The 18728-nt window shown below is 35.9% G+C and overlaps 8 protein-coding genes across 14 annotated transcripts; 4 read left to right on the forward strand and 4 right to left on the reverse strand.

Moving 5' to 3' along the window:
* Positions 1-1149: 1149 nt before the first annotated feature.
* LOC122398004 (5'-AMP-activated protein kinase subunit beta-1) lies at positions 1150-3504 on the forward strand. 5 transcript variants are annotated; one of them, XR_006259165.1, is made up of 7 exons: positions 1278-1477; positions 1597-1816; positions 1894-2169; positions 2257-2487; positions 2560-2772; positions 3076-3303; positions 3366-3504. XR_006259165.1 is itself a non-coding variant. In XM_043397584.1 (6 exons), the coding sequence occupies exons 3-6, from the start codon at positions 1613-1615 to the stop codon at positions 2704-2706; spliced, it is 858 nt and encodes a 285-aa protein (XP_043253519.1). In that variant the 5' UTR covers positions 1150-1271; positions 1343-1477; positions 1597-1612; the 3' UTR covers positions 2707-2842. The 5 variants fall into 5 exon arrangements, 2 of the variants coding, with proteins under 2 accessions (XP_043253519.1, XP_043253528.1); XR_006259166.1 differs by having other exon boundaries at positions 3090-3303; XM_043397584.1 differs by lacking the exons at positions 3076-3303; positions 3366-3504 and adding an exon at positions 1150-1271 and having other exon boundaries at positions 1343-1477; positions 2560-2842.
* On the reverse strand, positions 2985-4402 carry LOC122397994 (pancreatic triacylglycerol lipase-like). 2 transcript variants are annotated; one of them, XM_043397551.1, is made up of 5 exons: positions 4149-4402; positions 3923-4071; positions 3671-3847; positions 3336-3611; positions 2985-3251 (listed from the first exon to the last, which is right to left on the reverse strand). In XM_043397551.1, the coding sequence occupies exons 1-5, from the start codon at positions 4382-4384 to the stop codon at positions 3013-3015; spliced, it is 1077 nt and encodes a 358-aa protein (XP_043253486.1). In that variant the 5' UTR covers positions 4385-4402; the 3' UTR covers positions 2985-3012. The 2 variants fall into 2 exon arrangements, with proteins under 2 accessions (XP_043253486.1, XP_043253494.1); XM_043397559.1 differs by having other exon boundaries at positions 3087-3251; positions 3340-3611.
* Positions 3490-10478, forward strand: LOC122397968 (zinc finger protein 675-like). 2 transcript variants are annotated; one of them, XM_043397511.1, is made up of 4 exons: positions 3490-3636; positions 6837-7729; positions 7822-7989; positions 8060-10478. In XM_043397511.1, the coding sequence occupies exons 2-4, from the start codon at positions 7556-7558 to the stop codon at positions 10241-10243; spliced, it is 2526 nt and encodes an 841-aa protein (XP_043253446.1). In that variant the 5' UTR covers positions 3490-3636; positions 6837-7555; the 3' UTR covers positions 10244-10478. The 2 variants fall into 2 exon arrangements, with proteins under 2 accessions (XP_043253446.1, XP_043253437.1); XM_043397502.1 differs by lacking the exon at positions 3490-3636 and having other exon boundaries at positions 7385-7480; positions 7550-7729.
* LOC122397987 (F-box only protein 22-like) lies at positions 5023-6554 on the reverse strand. Its single transcript, XM_043397537.1, has 5 exons — positions 6379-6554; positions 6120-6298; positions 5688-6024; positions 5223-5608; positions 5023-5146 (listed from the first exon to the last, which is right to left on the reverse strand). The coding sequence occupies exons 1-5, from the start codon at positions 6552-6554 to the stop codon at positions 5076-5078; spliced, it is 1149 nt and encodes a 382-aa protein (XP_043253472.1). The 3' UTR covers positions 5023-5075.
* A 628-nt stretch (positions 10479-11106) lies between the features above and the next one.
* Positions 11107-13603, forward strand: LOC122397981 (sphingosine-1-phosphate phosphatase 1-like). Its single transcript, XM_043397522.1, has 4 exons — positions 11107-12159; positions 12241-12442; positions 12526-12750; positions 12822-13603. Exons 1-4 carry the CDS (start codon positions 11700-11702, stop codon positions 13237-13239), a joined length of 1305 nt encoding a protein of 434 aa, XP_043253457.1. The 5' UTR covers positions 11107-11699; the 3' UTR covers positions 13240-13603.
* Positions 13604-13686: 83 nt separating this feature from the next.
* Positions 13687-15198, reverse strand: LOC122396078 (PIH1 domain-containing protein 1-like). Its single transcript, XM_043394199.1, has 7 exons — positions 15059-15198; positions 14910-14985; positions 14664-14846; positions 14421-14593; positions 14090-14341; positions 13886-14029; positions 13687-13794 (listed from the first exon to the last, which is right to left on the reverse strand). The coding sequence occupies exons 1-7, from the start codon at positions 15119-15121 to the stop codon at positions 13738-13740; spliced, it is 948 nt and encodes a 315-aa protein (XP_043250134.1). The 5' UTR covers positions 15122-15198; the 3' UTR covers positions 13687-13737.
* Positions 15199-15596: 398 nt separating this feature from the next.
* LOC122396068 (inactive peptidyl-prolyl cis-trans isomerase shutdown) lies at positions 15597-17437 on the forward strand. Its single transcript, XM_043394186.1, has 6 exons — positions 15597-15735; positions 15815-16073; positions 16155-16615; positions 16679-16867; positions 16946-17057; positions 17123-17437. The coding sequence occupies exons 1-6, from the start codon at positions 15695-15697 to the stop codon at positions 17408-17410; spliced, it is 1350 nt and encodes a 449-aa protein (XP_043250121.1). The 5' UTR covers positions 15597-15694; the 3' UTR covers positions 17411-17437.
* Positions 17438-17668: 231 nt separating this feature from the next.
* LOC122396817 (transient-receptor-potential-like protein) lies at positions 17669-18722 on the reverse strand (the record flags this gene model as incomplete). The annotated part of the gene is made up of 4 exons (XM_043395521.1): positions 17669-17874; positions 17913-18082; positions 18344-18492; positions 18585-18722. Coding segments are annotated over 4 exons (663 nt in total), but the record flags the coding sequence as incomplete, so codon positions are not given.
* Between the last annotated feature and the right edge of the window lie 6 nt (positions 18723-18728).

Consider the following 18728-nt stretch of genomic DNA (forward strand, 5'->3'; position numbering starts at 1 on the left):
ATCGAACACTGCGGATCTGACCGCCCGAGTTGTGTCGATCCCCGGACTGGTTACCACGGAGAGTAACGCGTCCGGTTCGAACTTCTCGATGACGAATAAATGTTAATAACTTCCGTTGTTTGGCCCGCGACGCTCTGATGCTGTTGGCGTCTCTGTTCCGGAGACACTTTTCACGAATGCGAAATTCCATGGAACGAACGGGTAAACTGCCGTTGGCGGTTAGGTGCGTTCTTTGGGCTGGCACTCTTAGGCGTTTCCTTTTTTTACACAAACGTAGGGAACAATGTTATAATCGAAATTCATGGTGGTCACTTCGAACGGTAAGTTTGTACGCGTAGCGTGCATGGACAGGCCGTGGCGACATAAACACCGAGACTGTCATGCGATGACCTACGAACCGCGCAAGCTCGCGGCACAAAGACGCAGTGTGCCTCTTCGAGGGATTATCGATGTCTCAACCTGTTCAATTTAAAGAGTGGCTTCTCAATAAAGAGACCACTTGACTATGGTACTTGACAAGCATGCATAAGCGGCGTGCATATTTTTAGGAGGCGTTCTAGTTTCAAAGTGTCGCCATTAGATGGCTGTTGCATTTCTAAGTCCGTTACTAGCGTTACTTGAAAGTTGAAACGCTAGATGGCGCTCATTTTCGACCTCAGGCCCCCTGGTGCTAAAACGTCCAAGTTTGGCTGGCACAGTTCAAGACTGTGCAAATCATGTACCACCGATGGGTCACGCTTGAATATTTTCAGTAAAGAATTCTTTTTTCTCGAAAATGGTTATGATTTCGACGGTATGTCTATTGTAATTGACCCCTGCAATCGAAAATAAGTTTTCCAGAATGATTTGAAGCTTTACAATTGCGTCGAAAAATTTAGTCACCTACCCCCTGTCGATTTTCCTACAAAATTCGTTTTTGATTTTTAGTAACTTTGTTTGACGCCCTACAGAAAAGTTGTCTAATACTTTTTTGTAGGTGCCCATGAGCTCTACTTCAGAGAAAAGTTTTATTGATATATGTTCACTATTGTAGGTGGTGTGGTCGTTTGAAAATTTTTTTACGGACACCTATAGCTGCTGCTCATATGTCTAATTCAGAAAGGTCTACTCGTATACGTCGTCTGTGGCACAATCAGCGTCAGCTTAGTTATCGACGTATGAATAACGACACAGACGGTACCACAGCGACCTTGCATATGTCACGGATAAAAAAAACCAGTTTCTGTCTGTGGTTACGTCATAATCGATGGTCAGTTTCATCGGCTTGGCCGGTAAATAGTTACGAACGAACGAAACAGCCATTTTTAGTTGAATTTAATAGAATCGTAATTGTGTCCCGCAGTTCTTTAACGTTTTAGGTTCTCGTCTTGTTTGATTCGTGAATAGCAATCAACGTATGTTGAAATTACGAAAGACCAATGAAAACGAAGTAGTCTACGGCAGTGGTAATTTAAAGCTTGATTGTCCTTTTAACTAGGTGAGAATAGAAATTACTTCCAAAGTTCAAGTCCTCGTAAACAAAAGAAGAAATAGGGATACAGAGACACTTTGCTGCTTGTTGTTTCGATGATTTGATATTAATTCTCGTCGTAATAGGAATCGCGATCTGATAATGGGTAATGCTGGGAGCAATCAACCGATTGGTCATCATCACAGCAACACCAGTAGCAGGGAACATCGTCATACCAAAGACCATCCCCCGCCGTCACCAGGAAAAGAAGGCCAAGCTTTCGTTTTCGATAAAAAGCCAAGTCAAAAGTTGGTTTTCCAATCATCTAACGAAGAAGAGGAGCCTTATTTTGCTAAAGTACATCGAGTATGCCATTACAGTAAACTAATTATTGGGAATCGTATGTTTGTCTTTCAAAACCCTAATGTTTCTTTTATCTAAAGACCGGTCACCATGACAGAGATGACTTTGGTTCTCAACGTCCACGTTCCAACACCGTATCAGAAGGTACAAAAGTAACGGACAGTAAGGTGCTACCGACGGTCTTTAAATGGGAAGGAGGTGGTAAACAAGTTTATATCAGTGGAACTTTTACCGGTTGGAAAACTTTGCCAATGGTTAAGAGTCACGGTGATTTTGTAACAATTATTGATTTACCAGAGGGAGAACATCAGTACAAGTTCTTTGTCGATGGTGAATGGAGACACGATCCGGACATAGTAAAAAATCATTTTATCGATTCTAACATTACGAAGACACGATACGAAAGTTCCTTCTATGTATCTTTTTAAATACCTGTTTTACAGAAAATTGTTGACAATGGCATGGGTTCCAAAAATAATTTAGTATCCGTTAGGAAATCTGATTTTGAAGTTTTTCAAGCACTCGCGAAAGATAGCGAGGGTATTATTAGCAGTGCTCAAACAGAGTACGGTCAAGAAATTCCTCCTCACAAACCTTGGGAGAAAGTAGCTGGGCCACCGATATTACCGCCGCATCTGCTGCAAGTAATTCTGAATAAAGACACACCCTTGTCTGTAAGTAGATCTATTAAACATATGTACATAAATTTTTATTAGATGCAAAATTGATTAATAACGTAATTGTAGTGCGAACCAACACTTCTACCAGAACCAAATCACGTTATGTTAAATCATCTCTACGCCTTAAGTATCAAAGACAGCGTAATGGTTTTGTCGGCAACGCATCGTTACCGCAAAAAATACGTCACAACTTTACTATACAAACCGATCTAAACCTCTGAATCATTCCCGATGTTGTCGGCGATCGTTAGTTACATCGAATCAATACATGTTTTGTAGGTAAGGTAAGAATATCAACTTTTAATGAAGAAAAATATTTGAAAACTGGCAGTGTATGAACAGTTTGTTGTGTCTAAAATGTAACATACTGTAATTATTATTTATTAAAGTAAAATATTTTACATTAGATGTCTTCCAGATAATACGAGTCATTGTTATTAATATACAAATTTTATTCGCCGGCGCGATTCCATTATCCGTTCGAAAAACACAAATTTGATTGAACATCGAATGCTTTGTTTAAACCGAGTTATCGGTTATCTCCTCTTGGTAAGCGTACGGCGATTCTGATCTTGTTCTAAGAAAATATGTTCCAGAAGCCGCTTTGTCAACGTGTTCTCCCATAAATGCAGTATCGGAATAGTTGCAATTGCCACCCATAAACTGATCCCAGGTATTGCATTTCCTTGCCACAAATCCCGCCTTGGTGGCTATACTTTCCGTAAAGTACACGTACGATCTTCCATGACTACATGCCTCTGAAAAAAAAAAGAAAGGAAACAGTGAAACAACATAGAAACGTGTTTAAAGGTAAATCATATAAACTATAAAAAATCTATTACCTACTACTTCCGGGATACAACAACAACCAGGTTGAACAGCTGTTCCCGCGTTTGGGTAAAAGTCTGCGCTACCTAGAGGTTGTAAAAACCCTAATACACCGCCGCATGAGTGAATAATATCGACGAACAACGCGTCTGTAGAATCCAGTCGGGTCTTGTCTGTTGTGAGCAAATGAAATCCTGGCAAAGCGGGATCTAAGCCAGTTATCCTTCCTAAGCGACCAGAAGTCAGCGAACTTCCCGTATTCCCAGCTACGTGTGCTCCAAGCGAATGTCCTTAATTCGTAAGATTTAAATTAGAGTGAGTACAAAATAATATTAATAATAATACGTACCCAGAAAATGAATATTTTCGGTGTTTAGACCCGTTTCCGCTACTAAAAAGTCAATAAATTCAGCGGTCGTTTTTCCGACTCTTTCCGTGTTTCGCATCGGTCCAAGGTAAAACGTACTCGCGGCTAAAGGTTGCCAGTCAACCATAATGACATTGTAATCGTTAAAATTTAAATATTCTGTGGAATTAAAGTGGGTTTGGATTAGGTCTGTTTTGATAACGTTTACACAAAGATTTGTTTAAATCTAAATACCTTCTTTCATGTTGAGCAGGCCACCGCTCATTGCGCTGGATTTCCACCCATGCGTTATAAATTTCGTCTGCCACGATGGATTGAAATTGGATCCAGAAAGTCTCGTAGTATCGTTCGTATATAATTGAGTGCCATTTTCAGGGCCAGACCTTTAACGCATTGTATCATATCTCAAAAATAATGGTCTTGTATATTCAAGCGAGTATATTATAAAATGATTAGCTACCGAGTGTACAAAATATAAGTGACTTGTGATTCGTCAAAAATGCCGCGCGTTTCCGTTTCCGTGTGTTTCAATACTGCTACTTGTGGCTGATCGTTTCCATCAGGCATAAAAATCCAATCTTCTCCGTATCCGTCGTATTTTTCTCGCAGACCGCTATTCCACGCTTGGCAAATTGTAAGATCGTAAAAAGCAAAGAGCAGTACCGCGAATTGTACAAATTTATACGTCACGATCATTTTCCTACTCGTGAGAACACAGGTCTATGGATCCACGTATACGCGTTACGAAGTTTAAGAATGCCACTAAATTACGAAGGAATTTAGCCGCACGAGTGGAAATTTAGGTATAGAAACGTTTACGTTCCTATCGCCTGTATTGATCGGATGGCACAAGCCACAGGGTGAAACCTTCTTATAAACCCTGACGATGTCATAATGGACGTTAACGGACCCTCGTATGGCCCCGTTTCTTTTAGTTTATCTTTAACGCCATATCGTACGCGCGGAAATACTGTCAAGTGGTTGCTCGACGGTGCTTTAAACATTGTAATCGTATTCAAGGAGGTGCAGGTTTTTGCCCAATTAACTCGGGGCACCACCGGATGTTTTCGTATCGCTCAAAAGTAAACAGTAACGCATACATGATATTAGCAGGTCTCCCGTTCCCTCGTACTGATAATTATTCCTAAATTTTCGTGATAATAATGTGGGAGGGGCGTCATAAAATAATGATCCCATTATATGAACATAGAATATATTATCACACATCGTCATGTAACACACTTTTTTTGCTGATATAAGTCAAAACTGCTTATCCTTCTTAGTAATCTAATGTACGTATACTACGTACGTTAAAATTCAATTATATTAGTTTAATGTCCCCTGTACATTTGTAATAGTATAGAAATTGAAATCAACTCTGTGAAGTTCAACCGTACGTGATTATCAAGAAAACTGTAGTCGTCTCGTTATATAAATTTTTTTTCTTCCTTGAAGATACTGCAAAAAAATATATATCATGCATTACATGATTAAGTATATAGTTTCTTAACTTGAATCGAACACAAAACATTACCCAAGCTTGGTAATGAATTTATCCCAAACTCTCCGTCACCGAAACAACCTACTAACGGTACTTCCGGGAATAATTGTTTGAAAATAGTCGATTCCGTGTTGCATACGTCGAACATACGTTCTCCACGCGCGCAACATGCAAACATAAATCCCATGGAATGTTTTTTTAAACAAATGCGATTTTTAAACGATTTCAATCGCTGTTCAATTCGTTCTCTGGTTTTATAACTTTTATCAACGACTATGGACCACGTGTCCACGGACCCGATCAAAGCAACAACGCAAATTGCAAAATTCCTGCATTTGTTGTTTTTACTATCTTTTGAATTACATACTAATAAATCTGTGGCTACACCTCCCCATACAGACAGTTTATTTGCTGCATAACTAAATTTACAAAGAAAAAGAGGTGTATATTTTATTGTAATATCTCCACAATATTAAAATAAAATTTAGAATTTTTTACCGTCTCCTTAAGGAATTTGAAATTTGTATTGCTGAACTACGACCTCGTAGATCAGAAAACAGTAATAAACATTTAGGCATGTCGGGATTATTTTCAGGTGTGCTAAGAAATTCTTTTATATCTTTGCTGTACTTTTTTACAGACTGTGATATATCATACGTTTTTGTTGAGTTGTCCCCAATTGCAAATGTTTTAATTGTTACGCCGGGTATTTCTGGCAAACATGCGCACACAATTTCTTCCGAACTATTCTCAATTTCTGTACTATCGATAATGATTCCGTATGTACCCAACGTTACGGTATCACAATTTGGTGGAAGAACTTTACAGTGGCAATCTTGATAAAGTCAAGATATTATCATTAGGGACGATCATTAGCATGTAATGATTATAGGTCAATGAATATTAGGCTAAGATTAACATAATAAATACCTTTTTTGATAAATGGTACAAAAGGAGATGTAAAAAATAATCCTAAAACAGGTTTTATCCGCAAATTTTTAATAATTTTCGTCTTAACAAGTTCCATACTGCACTGCATTTTGCAGTATTCCATCAAATAGGTAGGGCCTCTAGTTTGTTTTTCATTATTTGCCGCTTCTAACCAGGATCTGCAATAGTAAACATCACGCGTAGAAAAATAAGCGTTTCCGTCACTTAAAGTATACAAAATGATTAATCGATCTCGCACCTGCAAACCATTGCAGCATTCGATAATTCCATTCCATTTAAATACTTAAATATAATTCTCAAAACATCATAGGTTAAGCCCTGATTTGAGCATTTCTCGCTAATTTTCGTACACTCTTCGGTACTCGATTCGTCAGTGGCATTTCCTCGGAGCTTTTTTTGCGGTAAAGGCTCCATTTACACAGACGTACAAATTTGATTATGTTCACCACAATTTTTAGGCGATATTTATCATAAAAGTACGACTCAAACCACTATTTTGTGTTTTGCGTCGCGTCGTGTTTGCTTGTGTCACGAACAACCATAATAAACAGGTTCAACGTCGTATCTACAAATGTTCCCTTTTCTGGAATTTCTGTTTTTCTTCACAATTGAATTTCGATTAGATTTGCTTTACGGATACTGACAATGCAAATGATGATAAAAAATAATTATCCGAAAAACTAATTTCTTTTGTAGAAATCGTCGAATTCTGGCAACGATTTATTGACTTTACATAGAAACTCTACCAGAGAAACTTGATGGGCTGATGGCCTTTCGCAGAAAAAAGGAAATAAAGTGCGTGTAATCGAGAAGCAAAGTGTAATCTGATTACATTTGCGATAATTACTTCTAGAATGCAATTGAATGACAACAATTTACGATAATGATTAAATGGTAATTAGACGATAATTGCTATATAATTACAATGCAATTGCTTTGTAGGAGTAATCGTAACAAACATAATCAAATTACATGTTACCCAACAGTGCTCTATGGTTTGTCTGCTTCGATCAAAATCAAAGTAGATTAAATTGGCGCGTCAGAGTGAAAAATAGAGATAGGCGATGTCAAAGTAGAGGTAAAGGGAGTCATTTTGAACAAAACATATGATTTAGCACCAATCACAATCGACAACAGGGTTCGCGCTTCTTTGATTTGAGGTTTTCTAGAACGTCGCTGCAATGTTCCCAAATAATAATTTGCATTGACGATCGTGGAGAGTTCGAATGTAAATATCTTTTGGGTTCAACCCAGTGGTGCCAGAAAGAGGGCATGTGTCAGTTTGCCTTTGTCGACTCCCCGAAACTCCACGAGCTCACGTACGCGTGATCTGGCATAGTGTGAGTAGTGCACCCGGTGCTCAATCTGGCATCACTGGTTCAACCCAGTTCAGTCATTATTTTCGCTAGGATCTAATGGAGACCGAATCTGAAATGACAGTTTTACTCAACGGCACTGGTAATCCTTGCCGCATTTGTCTTAGAACAAATCAAAATAACCAATATATTTTTGGAGTTAAATGGAATAATCGGGATAGCAAAGACACCTTCGACTTATCTGAGAAATTCCGCTTGTGCAGCGGTGTTGAGGTCAGTTGAGTATTTAAACTTGTTTCTTTTCCTAGTTTTCTTCTATTTTTCGTTTCTTTATTACTTTATTGATGAAGATTTCCATTTGTTAGATAATGGAGAACGATGGTTTACCTACTACTATTTGTATGGAATGTACAATCAAAGTTAACAGTGCTCATGAATTAAGAAAACAATGCCAGCAGTCAGATCTCAGATTAAGAGAAGTATATGGAAAATTAAAATCAATGTGCAATACAAATAAGTTTAAATCCACCAAAGTAAATGTTCATGCATATGCAAGGAATAATTGGATTTATATAGTTGTAATTAATTTTTTCTTTTTATTAGGATCAATTTTGCCAGACAGAGTATACCTTTACCTATAATTTTATCAATGAAACGGATACAGTTTCTCGACTGGATCATAATGTATCTTCAGCTCCAAATTGTAATTCAAACACAGAGCGTATAGATGAGCTTAAAGCAATTACTAAATCTAATAGCATAGACTGCAATGAACTTAATAATCACCAGAATTACACCTATACTAAATATAAACAAGCAGCGTGTGAAAAAACTATTACAGGAAAGGAAGCTTATAGGACCAGAAGGACAACTATGTTTAAGAGAGTGACTTCTATGGAAAACTTAAAGAATCATAAGGAAAGACAAAGACAGTACATAAAAAAGAATACAAATGTTAAGCGTGATATTGTAGAAAATGACCATACTTTGAACATTGAGGATACAGATTCTCAAAATTCTTATGCTTGTCCAAAATGTACAAGATATTATTCTAATAAAAAATCTTTGGAAAAGCATATAGCAACTCATAATGATAAACAGTTTATGTGCGACAAATGTAATAAACAATTTGTTCAATTCGACGAATTGGTAAAGCATAACAAATTACACAAGGTTAAAGAAAAAATTAAACCAGTATTATGTAGAATATGTAATAGAAATTTCAAGAAAACTGATACTATGGTACGACATTTAAATGTTCATAAAAGAGCTAATCCAAAGGAAGTTCTCTCTATTCTGAAAGAAATTAGGGACAAAAGAAAATTGGAAAATATCGGCGAATTGAAGGAGAGGTTTATAGAAATTGGTATTAATAGTAAAAGAAAAGAAACGGGAGAAGGATGTGTAAATAATGAAAATGATACATCAGACATGTTTAAAAAGTGTACATTAGAGTGTGAATATACAAGTTCTAATTCTCATTTATCAAAGACAAATGTTGGCATTGACAAACAATTCGACGCACTTAATGACACGACGTTTCATCGATGTAAACATTGTAATAAATGTTGCTCGACTGATGTACTGCTTCAAGAACATTTGTTAATTCATGCAGAAAAAAAATTCGTTTGTAATGTGTGCAATATGAAATTTTTCCGGCGAGATAGATTAGAAAGTCATAAAACTCGCTATGGGCATAACGAAGACAAAGTGTCCTTGGAAACGCAGAAACCATCCGATGATAAGTCTGCCATTAAATTAATAAACAGCTGGATAAAGGAGGAGCTTGACTCTGATAACGAAGAGAAGGGCTTCCCTTGTAAAATTTGTGGAAAATCGTACGATACTAAAAGATCTCTCTTAAAGCATCGGTTAAATACGCACAATTCGCAAGATGAAGACTGCACGAATTGCGGTAAAGTGTGTAACTGCGACGTAAAAGATAAAGATCAACAAAAATCGAACGAAGTATTGAAACCATATCGATGCGACGAATGTAATAAATCATTTGAGAAAGAAGTCAAATTACAGAAACATGTAAGAATCCATGAACGCGCCAAAGAGCAGGAGGACGCGAATTTCAAGAGATTTTTGTGTCACATATGCAGTAAAACATTTAGGCAAAATACAGGTCTCATGTTTCATATGAGAACACACACTGGTTACAAACCTCACGTTTGCAAATACTGCGGGCGAGGATTTACGTCGAATTCGAATTGTATAAATCATGAAAGAACGCATACTGGCGACAGGCCGTTTGTTTGTCATTTTTGCAGTGCCGCTTTTGCCAAGTCGTGTACTTTAAAGGCACATATTACAACGCATACCGGTGAAGCAAATTACCACTGCAAAACATGCGGGAAATCGTTTAGAAGACTGAAGTACTTGAAAGAGCACAGATTCACGCATACAGGTGAAAAACCGTACGCTTGCAAAATTTGCGGCACGGCGTACAGTCACAACGGGAGTTTGTTCGTGCACGAAAAGAAATGTAAAGCCCAGTATCAAAATGCGCAAAACTATTGCCAATCCGAGACGTCCTCGCCAAGCATAACTCCTATCATCACGATTTTACCTCAAAACCATTTGAACGAAGTTATCGTTCCGTTGAACATTCAGGATAACAAAACTTACGTCGACGATATCCAGAGAATGAGTTCCCCAAGCATCGACAGCGTAAGCCCTGTCGGCACTCCAGATCTGCATGTTCATCCAAACTCGGATGCTTCTAATGTTTCTTTGACCGTCAAGAATTTCGCTTTCATCGGACATATGTTTCAATCGTAAAACGATTTAAATCAATAATTGACGCTCGAGTTAAAATGTTTCTGTGATAAATTTTCATTTTGCGAATGTATTTCGATTATCGAACGAACTGTGTTCGCATTTTAAGAAAAAAAAAAAAAAAAAAAACGTATAATAAATGCGCGAAACGTCTGTTATTGCATCTTTTACAAGCGTAACGCGTTGTATATTGCATTTTATACATTATAGGATGTGGAGGAATGGGTCTATTTTGATTTTATATTTTATTCTAGTTCGTACAACATAATACAAATAATATTCGTATGGTGTCCCGTCGAATATTATTGCTGTATAAAGGAGCAAGGCTGGTCTATAAAATAAAATAAAAATCAATCGTTTAATTGTTTCTTTATTCACAGCAATCTCCTCGACGTAAAATCACCATGCTTTAAACGAAGAGATTGCTTAAAATTCATTGGTTTTTACCAAGTCGGTATTTCAGTTCTTATGACATCATATCCATAAGATGCATAATCTATTCTGTACCTAGTCTGTGGTAACGTGTTTACTGCTCGTTAACGATATGTTAATAATAAGAAATGTCAATCTCGTAAAAAACTCTATTTAGAATAATTTATTACCAGACATCTTTCAATGTCACACTTAGTGAAAATAAAAAGAGGAATAATGAGGATATACTCGAGTCTGCTTAAAACTGCTCCCGTAATTACTTTGAATTATATAGTTCTTTGCATCTTAAATAATTAGCTTTCTCAATATGTAGTCATAATTTCAAACGGTAAAAATACAAAAGTTGTATTCTGGTCTGCACCGATAACGTTGGTAGTGACATGGGAATGATAAGGGGGTTCGACTGTCCCTAATATGTATGATACGATAAAGCATTGCTTAAAACGTCTAGGTATTCTATACTTCGTCTGTGGTTATAAACTGACTGTGAAGTACAAAGTGTGCTCGAAGACTAAAATCTCGCCGCGAAGTATCTTCGTCTGTGATTTCGTATCGAATTGGGTACAGCTAGTGTAAATAGATAACGTTGTCTGTAATGTAGGCATATATGATCTACACAAAGTGCAATGACGTGCTGTGAAACTGGTGAAGAGTATTCTGCTTTAAGATGACGTATGCCGAGACTTTTGGTTTTATATTCGATTAAACACACACACACACAAGCTACGCAAGCACACCACACTTTAAAACTGTTTTTCTAAAACCTTGTTATATGTTGTAAATAAAATTCTTAAACGAATTTCATTACTCGGAAGTGATTTTACATTACAACGAATAACGATGAATATTCGATAGCTTAATTTACATATACACGATATATTTCTTTTTTTTTTGTCCTAATTTATTCTTTCATGCGATTGGATAAATACTATAAATTCGCTGTCGCCACTTCCATGTATCGTTAATGTTCTACCCGATTGTTAAATAAAATTTTTGCGATGAAGCCCGTACGTTACATGTAGAAGACATGACAAAAATTGTGAAACATTTGAGAGATGCGTCTTTGGTCGCGAAAATTCAGAAAGCTTTTGGTGTCAAAATACATTACAGAACAAATTTGAAAAAACATGAGGATGATTCGTGTAACGCGACACGTGAAATTGTTTCGCGAGAACTTGAACACGACCTGAATAATTGTTCTTCGAATTGTGAAGAATCGAAGAAAAACGGTCATGTCTTGACGGAGAAAAAATCCGTCGATTTTGCAAGCACCTGTGCATCAAACGACGAAGAAAAACGATTATCATCGATCGCCCGGAATCCGAATTACACCATATCAAATTACTTTTGGTATTATCTGTTTCTATTTGGAACGGAATTAGGAGATGAAATATTTTATTGTACATTTATACCTTTTTGGTTTTGGAATATTGATGGAGTTGTGGGTAGACGAATTATTTCAGTATGGTGTATTGTTATGACTACAGGTGAGCTATCATTTAATATAACTGTGCATGTTTTATTCTTAAGCTAACTGGTTATTGTTGCATTATAATATATCTGTTTAGGTCAAACATTAAAAGATATTATACGTTGGCCACGACCTGCATGTCCACCAGCAGTTCGATTGCAAAAAAAATGGTCAGAAGAATATGGAATGCCATCTACCCATGCTATGATTGGTGTATCAATTCCATTCAGTGTAGTATTATTTACAATGAATAGATATATTTACTCTCTTTCTATTGGCTGTACAATTGCTTTTCTTTGGTAAGTGATACATTATGCCTTAACAGCAGGTTTATGAAGTTAATAAGGAACTCGAAATATAACTATCTTTGTGTGTTTGAAAGGTGTACACTTGTGTGTACAAGCAGGCTCTATTTGGGCATGCACACAGTGTTAGACATTCTAGCAGGCTTAACATTAGCCATTACATTAATGATTCCACTAGTACCTTTAGTGGACACGATAGATGATTATATTGTTTGTAATATTTGGGCTTTAGCAACCTTAATTGCCATTAGTATATGCGTTATAGTTTATTATCCCTCTGGTAAAAAATGGACACCAACTAGGTAATAAATAAAGTTAATTACATTCAATGGATACATTAATGTGATTCCATATAATAACTTTTTCATTCTAGGGGTGATACCTGTATGGTGGTATCTGTCACCACTGGAGTTCATTTAGGAACATGGCTTAATTACAAAACAGGAGTCATGTTAGCTCCTACAATACAGCCACCATATCACATTGTCTGGCCTTCTCATCTAATGTATGGTTGCATGATACTTAGAACAGTACTTGGACTTTGCAGCATTCTTGCAATAAGAAGTCTTTGCAAACAATTTAGTTATCGGACAATGTGTGCCATATTAAAAATTAATTTCAAGGACCTTATGAACAGTAAAAATTATTCCAAAAATAAAAATACGATTTTTATCGATCTAGTCAACAAGTATCTAACTTGTTTTATGATAGGTGTAAATACAGTGTATTTATTACCAAAAGCTTTTTCCATGATTGGAATCGAACGATCGGCGTTTTATACGGAGTTATAAAATGATTTTTAATCTTAAATACGAAAATGGCATATAAGTTTGTGGAGTGAAGCATTTCTAATGATGCGGTGTGCCATAAAATGTAATTATCAACATATATAGCTACATTCCAACAACAGCGTTTGTGATTGTTTTTATGTACATTATCGTACATAAAATTACATGCAACCCTGTAAATTGTTTTTACAATGTATTGTGTTTGATATTCTGTACTATTTCTTATACTAAAATAGCTACAGATATTCAATCCATACTTGTGCCGTTTACATACAGGTTTTCATGTAATATAGACTTAACAGTAATCATGCTATTCACGCACATTGAAGAACTATTTTTACTGGAAAAAAAAAACTAGATTAAAAAATACTGCTTTTTACATTTTACATGTTTTGAAATGTAATTATTGTTACAATGTTTCATGTTTGTTAACATCATACTCAAAACAGGTTTTTGTTATAATAAAACAATTAATAAAATTATTCCGTTTATATTTATTGCTTAGTAACTTTGTACACTGTCTAAAGTACTTTGTACAGGCATGTCTAATCTTAATACCTATAAAAATTATGAATAATATGGTCATTATTTCAACAGGAAATATGTTTATAACAAAACAAATCTTATGATAAATTGATCCTTGTCTTACCCTAAGATCTTTATCTAGAAGACATTTTACGCGCATTATATTTATAGTATATGGAACTGAAAGGTCATATGTTAGATTAGTTTTATCGACAGTAATTACAATACGATTTTCATCCAAAAGTACTTCCACATCTTTACCAGTAACCTGTGCAAAATATAACGATTCATAGTTTCTTTATTAATTGTAAATAAAGTTTTGCCTTACCCCTTTAGGCATTTGAAATAAACCAATCAAATGTGTTGCTGTTTTTTCTAAAGGTTGTTTTAATAACAGATAATTTAGTTTGGAATCGACAGTAGACTCTAGAGGAACATTTTCCGATTGATTAACATCAGTTTCTTTTCCATATGTACTTTTAGCAGGAGACTTAATTTCCTCGATAAGTGGTTTTTTAATTTGCGAGTAAGTTCGGGGTTCGCGATTTTCAATTCTATGCTGTTGTAATTTTCCCATGACCTGCAATAAATGTAACAAAAGCAACAAAAATCTGATTGCAATTTTACTTGGTCATTGTATAATTACAAAAAAATCGCACCTTCCGATTTTTAAGGATTACATATTCCTCTGCATTTAAGGTCTTCTTAAACTTATCCGATATACCATCCATTATAACCGATATTGTAAACAGTAAAAAATTCTTTTTCTCTTGACATTTTTCAAAATATGCTGTATTAATTGCAATATCATATGTTATACAGGGTGATCCACCTATAATATTAAATACATTGTATCACTAACTGTTACATTTTACTAAAATATATGTGCAAGGTTTAGGCACCTCTATCTGATTCCAGCCTTTCACTGCCAATACTCATAGGTACTGCAAAATTTGGATTTTCCTCTGACAATATCTCAAACAGTTTTACATCAGATATATCTTCAGGTGCTGGTATTTTATCGGATGTACATATATTTAAAAAGATTTTTTCTCCGCTGTCTGTCTTTGTTTTCACACATATGCCTAGAGTATCATAAAAACAGAATTTATTTATTTGATGCAAGTAATTATATAGAAATATATTACCAGGTGTAGGCTGAATAATGAAGAAAGGTTTTGAATTAGGTTGTTTGTTTATATTGTCAATCTGTGATGCATTTTCCTAAAATTATTAAAAACATTTTTACCGTAGATATCAATCTTAGCATAAAGTTTGCATAGTTATATTTACTCACAGGTAGTGTTAAAATTTTCGTTAATATTGTATCATCAACATCGAGATACGTTCTGTTATTCATGATTCGAAATGTTGCGAATTACTTCAATCATACGTTCTTTGTTCTAATTTAATGTATAGAAAGGATTAATTCGCTTCGATTGATGTAATTACGATATGTCAAACGTAGGTAGGATACATGTTTCTTTTTTCTTAAAAAACTTAAATTTGCAGCGCAATTGAAACACTAGATAGCGTTATTGTAGGTTTATAATAGGTTATCAATTCAACGACGAGATTATTATTTATATTATTGGATTGTAATAAACTTGTATATATTTCGTTTAGGTAAAATATGCAAACATCAGTATATGGTAGTATGCAATAGAGGACCAAAATCGTACGACAAAAAGTAGCATATTGCTTGCAATATCTATTTCATTCCTTGTTGAGCAGGATGCACGTTGGTTGAACATAAACAGAGAGGAGAGAGATAATCTTGAAATATGAGATGAGAACTTAAGGTCACGAAACACACGTTGATACCTGTTGATAGCATCCAGTTCAGAGACGAAATCGAACTTTGCATCAGTTACTAATCTCTTTATACATACAACATAGTATCGTGTAGAGTTTATATATTTATACGATTAAAATGGCAAAGTGTATACACGCAAATGAAGGATTCACACTACGGTATATGAAATCGAATGTTCTAGTAAGCTGTGTATTTAAAATCATAAGAACAAAGAATGTATTAAACTATTGGTTTTAGTGATTTAACATTGAACGATGGTCTTGTGTTCGAAATTGGCGATTACGAGGGTATGGACGAAGAAGAATTTCCTTATACATCATCGGTCCCGTTGACGAACGACGAAGTGTTAAATTTCTTAAATTTGGATGATTTTCATGACGATGACAACGATGATAACACCACAGATAATACTACTACAGATAATTCTGTTCTACTCTGTAACATGAGTTTTGATAAATTAAAAACTAAAATGACTGATATTTTTGGAAATAGTAAAGTAAGTGCTCTTTTTTATAAATTTCTAAAGGTATTCTACATTTCAAGGAACAATATATCTTTTTTTTTATATTGTTCATAGGTTATGAAATTAGTAAAGCAGAAAGGGGTCGGAAAGATTGTACCTTCTGATGCATTAGTTACTATAAAATATGTAGGACACTTTGAGTATACGGACGAACCATTTGATTCTAGTTTTGTTCGTGGAAGAGCAGACACTTTTCAACTTGGTCAGGGCACCTTATTACCTGGTTTAGAGATTGCTATTACAAGCATGGAAAAGCATGAAATAGCTGTATTTATTGTACATCCTGATTTGGCATATGGAAAGTATGGCTGTGCTCCTCGTATACCTCCTGATGTAGAAGTTTTGTTCATAGTACATCTACTCGATTATGTGGATAATGGAGCTGTCAATGCTACTGAGAATTTGTCCCACGAAGAGAGAAGAATGTTTTCATACGTTATTAAACGAGCTTTAGCTATGTTCAATAATGCCAAGTATAATTTTAAACTGCTCAAAGTCAAGCAAGCGATAAGAGAGTAAGTAATTTGAGTATAATGTGTTTATATGCTATTAATTTCATAATGACAATATATTATCAGGTACAGCAAAGCAATTCAATGGTTGGAAGAGGCAAGATTACAGAACCAGGAGGAGGAAGATGAATTTAAAAGGGTAATTTCAAAAGGTTATAGCAACCTTGCTGTTTGTTATAACATTGAAAATATGCCGCGACGTGCGTGCAGCGCGTGTAACAGAGTACCAATACCATCTGCTAAAACTCATTTCAAGTATGTTTCACAAAATCACCGTTAGCGTGTCGGAAGTAATTACGTAGATATAAAAACAATTTATGCTTTATGGAACAGTTATGGTCGAGCATTACTAAGAATGGGAGAGTATGACAGAGCAATGGAAAAATTGCAACTTGCGCTCACCCTAGAACCGAAAAACGAAATCACTATCAAGGAAATTAAACTGGTAAATATTAAACTACGGAATGCAAGCTAATTCTGAGAACATTTCATTCCATTTGTTTATCACAGGTGAATGAGAAACAAAGATCATACTTGGAAATTGAGAAAAAACTTTGGAGAAACTGTTTAAAGACCGAGCATAAAGGGACAGATGAAACTGCATTTCAGAAACTGGTACGCCAGATGTGCAAAAGTTTCTCCGAAGATAGCCAGGCATTAAGGCAACCACTTCCTGAAGCATTGACAATGGACGAAGATGCATGGATACGCGAACAAGCTGCTGCATTTGGTCTCTCGGTTACCACACACGAAAGATACGGCCGAGAAATAACGTATCTTAATAAACAAAACTATTAAAGATGCTTCTTTAGTTGAAAGTTAAGTATTATATGTACAGTTACATGTAAAAGAGTACAATTCATATGTTTATAATTGTTTATACTTGTAATAATCAGAGGAAGTTTAGGACTGTGGTCATGTTTCTTATTTGGTATTATAATTTTTCTTTAGGCTTAAAGTTAATCGCAATAACTACAGAATAAAAGAGATATCAAATAATTTATCGCGAATCTGTAGCGTTTATAAAGATCAGCAAAAGTATATATATAAAATCGTTTAAACGTTCGTATCGATGGCGGACGAATCTTCCGGAAGCGGTTTCTCGATCTCGTTTCCAAATCGTACTCTGTATTTTCGTTTCACGAGGCCCCAGTCGACGACATTTTCGATTCTCATTGAGCTCTTTAAAGATAATTGACTTCCCAACGGGCTCGGTTGAAGCAATGGAAAATTGATGGCGTCACGTTGTTGCGACGATATCCCATTACCCTACACAAACAAGAAAACAACACTTATCGATACTTTAAGGCCAAATGGGATTTCAATGCTTTGCGTACCTGAATAAACGAATGACTCGGGAACAGGCGCATCACTCCCGTTTTACGTCCCACGCTTCGAGTTTTGCACGGTTTCCCAAGATACGCGATCCAGGAACTAACGAGGTTCAATGGCGAAGGCGCAGTTCGTGTTCTTGAAAAGGCAGGTGAGCCGATTTTTGTTACTTACTGTAGATCGTTGCGTTGTACGAATTGTAAAAACCTTTCCTGCCTTTTGTATTTAACGGCGCTGCCACTTCGCGACGATACAATGGAGTCTTGATAATACAAAGTAATCGGGACCAAGGAAGATTTAATATAAAATAACCCCGATATTTTTTTTTCCTCTAGTTAAGAATACGGCACGCGGATTATCGAGACTCCACCGTAGAAATACTCTTCGCGGTCCACTTACTTTTGCATGTTACGAATGAGTTTGCTGAGCCCGTACTTCCACTCGATATCGCTCTGAGATTGGATACTCTGGTACGTGTCGGACATCATCGCGATCAACAGATTGATCAGCACTATGACGCTAACCAACATATACAGAGAGAAAGACACCTGCCGGAACATTACCAGGAGATCATTGATCGCGAATCGTTGGGCTGTAAGCAAGTACTAGATCGAGCGCAACTAGTCTACGTTGATCTGACCTTAAATAAATATATCGTCCAGCTTGGTTGCAGCTTTCGTTTTAACGATACCGTGAAGTCGTCCGTGTCCTTCTGGCCGAAAATAGCGAAGAAAAGATTTTCCGTGATATCGATGGGATTCACTTTCACTGGAAGAACGTAATC

Source organism: Colletes gigas, unplaced genomic scaffold (genome assembly GCF_013123115.1).
Source record: "Colletes gigas isolate AHSC1104 unplaced genomic scaffold, ASM1312311v1 Colletes_gigas_Sc00001, whole genome shotgun sequence".
NCBI classification, from domain to species: Eukaryota; Metazoa; Arthropoda; class Insecta; order Hymenoptera; family Colletidae; genus Colletes; species Colletes gigas.

What these genes read in the sequence shown, in the direction of transcription:
- LOC122396078 (XM_043394199.1), bottom strand. Translation starts at nt 15,121, where the DNA reads ATGAATAACAGAACGTATCTCGATGTTGATGATACAATATTAACGAAA. An exon ending in CATTATTCAGCCTACACCTG is followed by an intron (nt 14,847 to 14,909) that starts GTAATATATTTC and finishes ATGATACTCTAG; the next exon opens with GCATATGTGTGAAAACAAAG. An exon ending in TTCTAGATAAAGATCTTAGG is followed by an intron (nt 13,795 to 13,885) that starts GTAAGACAAGGA and finishes TAATTTTTATAG; the next exon opens with GTATTAAGATTAGACATGCC.
- LOC122396068 (XM_043394186.1), top strand. Translation starts at nt 15,695, where the DNA reads ATGGCAAAGTGTATACACGCAAATGAAGGATTCACACTACG. An exon ending in ATATTTTTGGAAATAGTAAA is followed by an intron (nt 16,074 to 16,154) that starts GTAAGTGCTCTT and finishes TATTGTTCATAG; the next exon opens with GTTATGAAATTAGTAAAGCA. An exon ending in TCTGCTAAAACTCATTTCAA is followed by an intron (nt 16,868 to 16,945) that starts GTATGTTTCACA and finishes TTTATGGAACAG; the next exon opens with TTATGGTCGAGCATTACTAA.
- LOC122397981 (XM_043397522.1), top strand. Translation starts at nt 11,700, where the DNA reads ATGACAAAAATTGTGAAACATTTGAGAGATGCGTCTTTGGTCGCGAAA. An exon ending in GTGTATTGTTATGACTACAG is followed by an intron (nt 12,160 to 12,240) that starts GTGAGCTATCAT and finishes ATATCTGTTTAG; the next exon opens with GTCAAACATTAAAAGATATT. An exon ending in AAAAAATGGACACCAACTAG is followed by an intron (nt 12,751 to 12,821) that starts GTAATAAATAAA and finishes TTTTCATTCTAG; the next exon opens with GGGTGATACCTGTATGGTGG.
- LOC122398004 (XM_043397584.1), top strand. Translation starts at nt 1,613, where the DNA reads ATGGGTAATGCTGGGAGCAATCAACCGATTGGTCATCATCACAGCAAC. An exon ending in ATTTTGCTAAAGTACATCGA is followed by an intron (nt 1,817 to 1,893) that starts GTATGCCATTAC and finishes TTTTATCTAAAG; the next exon opens with ACCGGTCACCATGACAGAGA. An exon ending in ATAAAGACACACCCTTGTCT is followed by an intron (nt 2,488 to 2,559) that starts GTAAGTAGATCT and finishes ACGTAATTGTAG; the next exon opens with TGCGAACCAACACTTCTACC.
- LOC122397968 (XM_043397511.1), top strand. Translation starts at nt 7,556, where the DNA reads ATGGAGACCGAATCTGAAATGACAGTTTTACTCAACGGCACTGGTAAT. An exon ending in GCTTGTGCAGCGGTGTTGAG is followed by an intron (nt 7,730 to 7,821) that starts GTCAGTTGAGTA and finishes TCCATTTGTTAG; the next exon opens with ATAATGGAGAACGATGGTTT. An exon ending in ATAAGTTTAAATCCACCAAA is followed by an intron (nt 7,990 to 8,059) that starts GTAAATGTTCAT and finishes TCTTTTTATTAG; the next exon opens with GATCAATTTTGCCAGACAGA.
- LOC122397994 (XM_043397551.1), bottom strand. Translation starts at nt 4,384, where the DNA reads ATGATCGTGACGTATAAATTTGTACAATTCGCGGTACTGCTCTTTGCT. An exon ending in ACTTATATTTTGTACACTCG is followed by an intron (nt 4,072 to 4,148) that starts GTAGCTAATCAT and finishes AATGCGTTAAAG; the next exon opens with GTCTGGCCCTGAAAATGGCA. An exon ending in CCTGCTCAACATGAAAGAAG is followed by an intron (nt 3,848 to 3,922) that starts GTATTTAGATTT and finishes TTAATTCCACAG; the next exon opens with AATATTTAAATTTTAACGAT.
- LOC122397987 (XM_043397537.1), bottom strand. Translation starts at nt 6,554, where the DNA reads ATGGAGCCTTTACCGCAAAAAAAGCTCCGAGGAAATGCCACTGACGAA. An exon ending in TGTACCATTTATCAAAAAAG is followed by an intron (nt 6,025 to 6,119) that starts GTATTTATTATG and finishes GACTTTATCAAG; the next exon opens with ATTGCCACTGTAAAGTTCTT. An exon ending in AAATTCATTACCAAGCTTGG is followed by an intron (nt 5,147 to 5,222) that starts GTAATGTTTTGT and finishes ATTTTTTTGCAG; the next exon opens with TATCTTCAAGGAAGAAAAAA.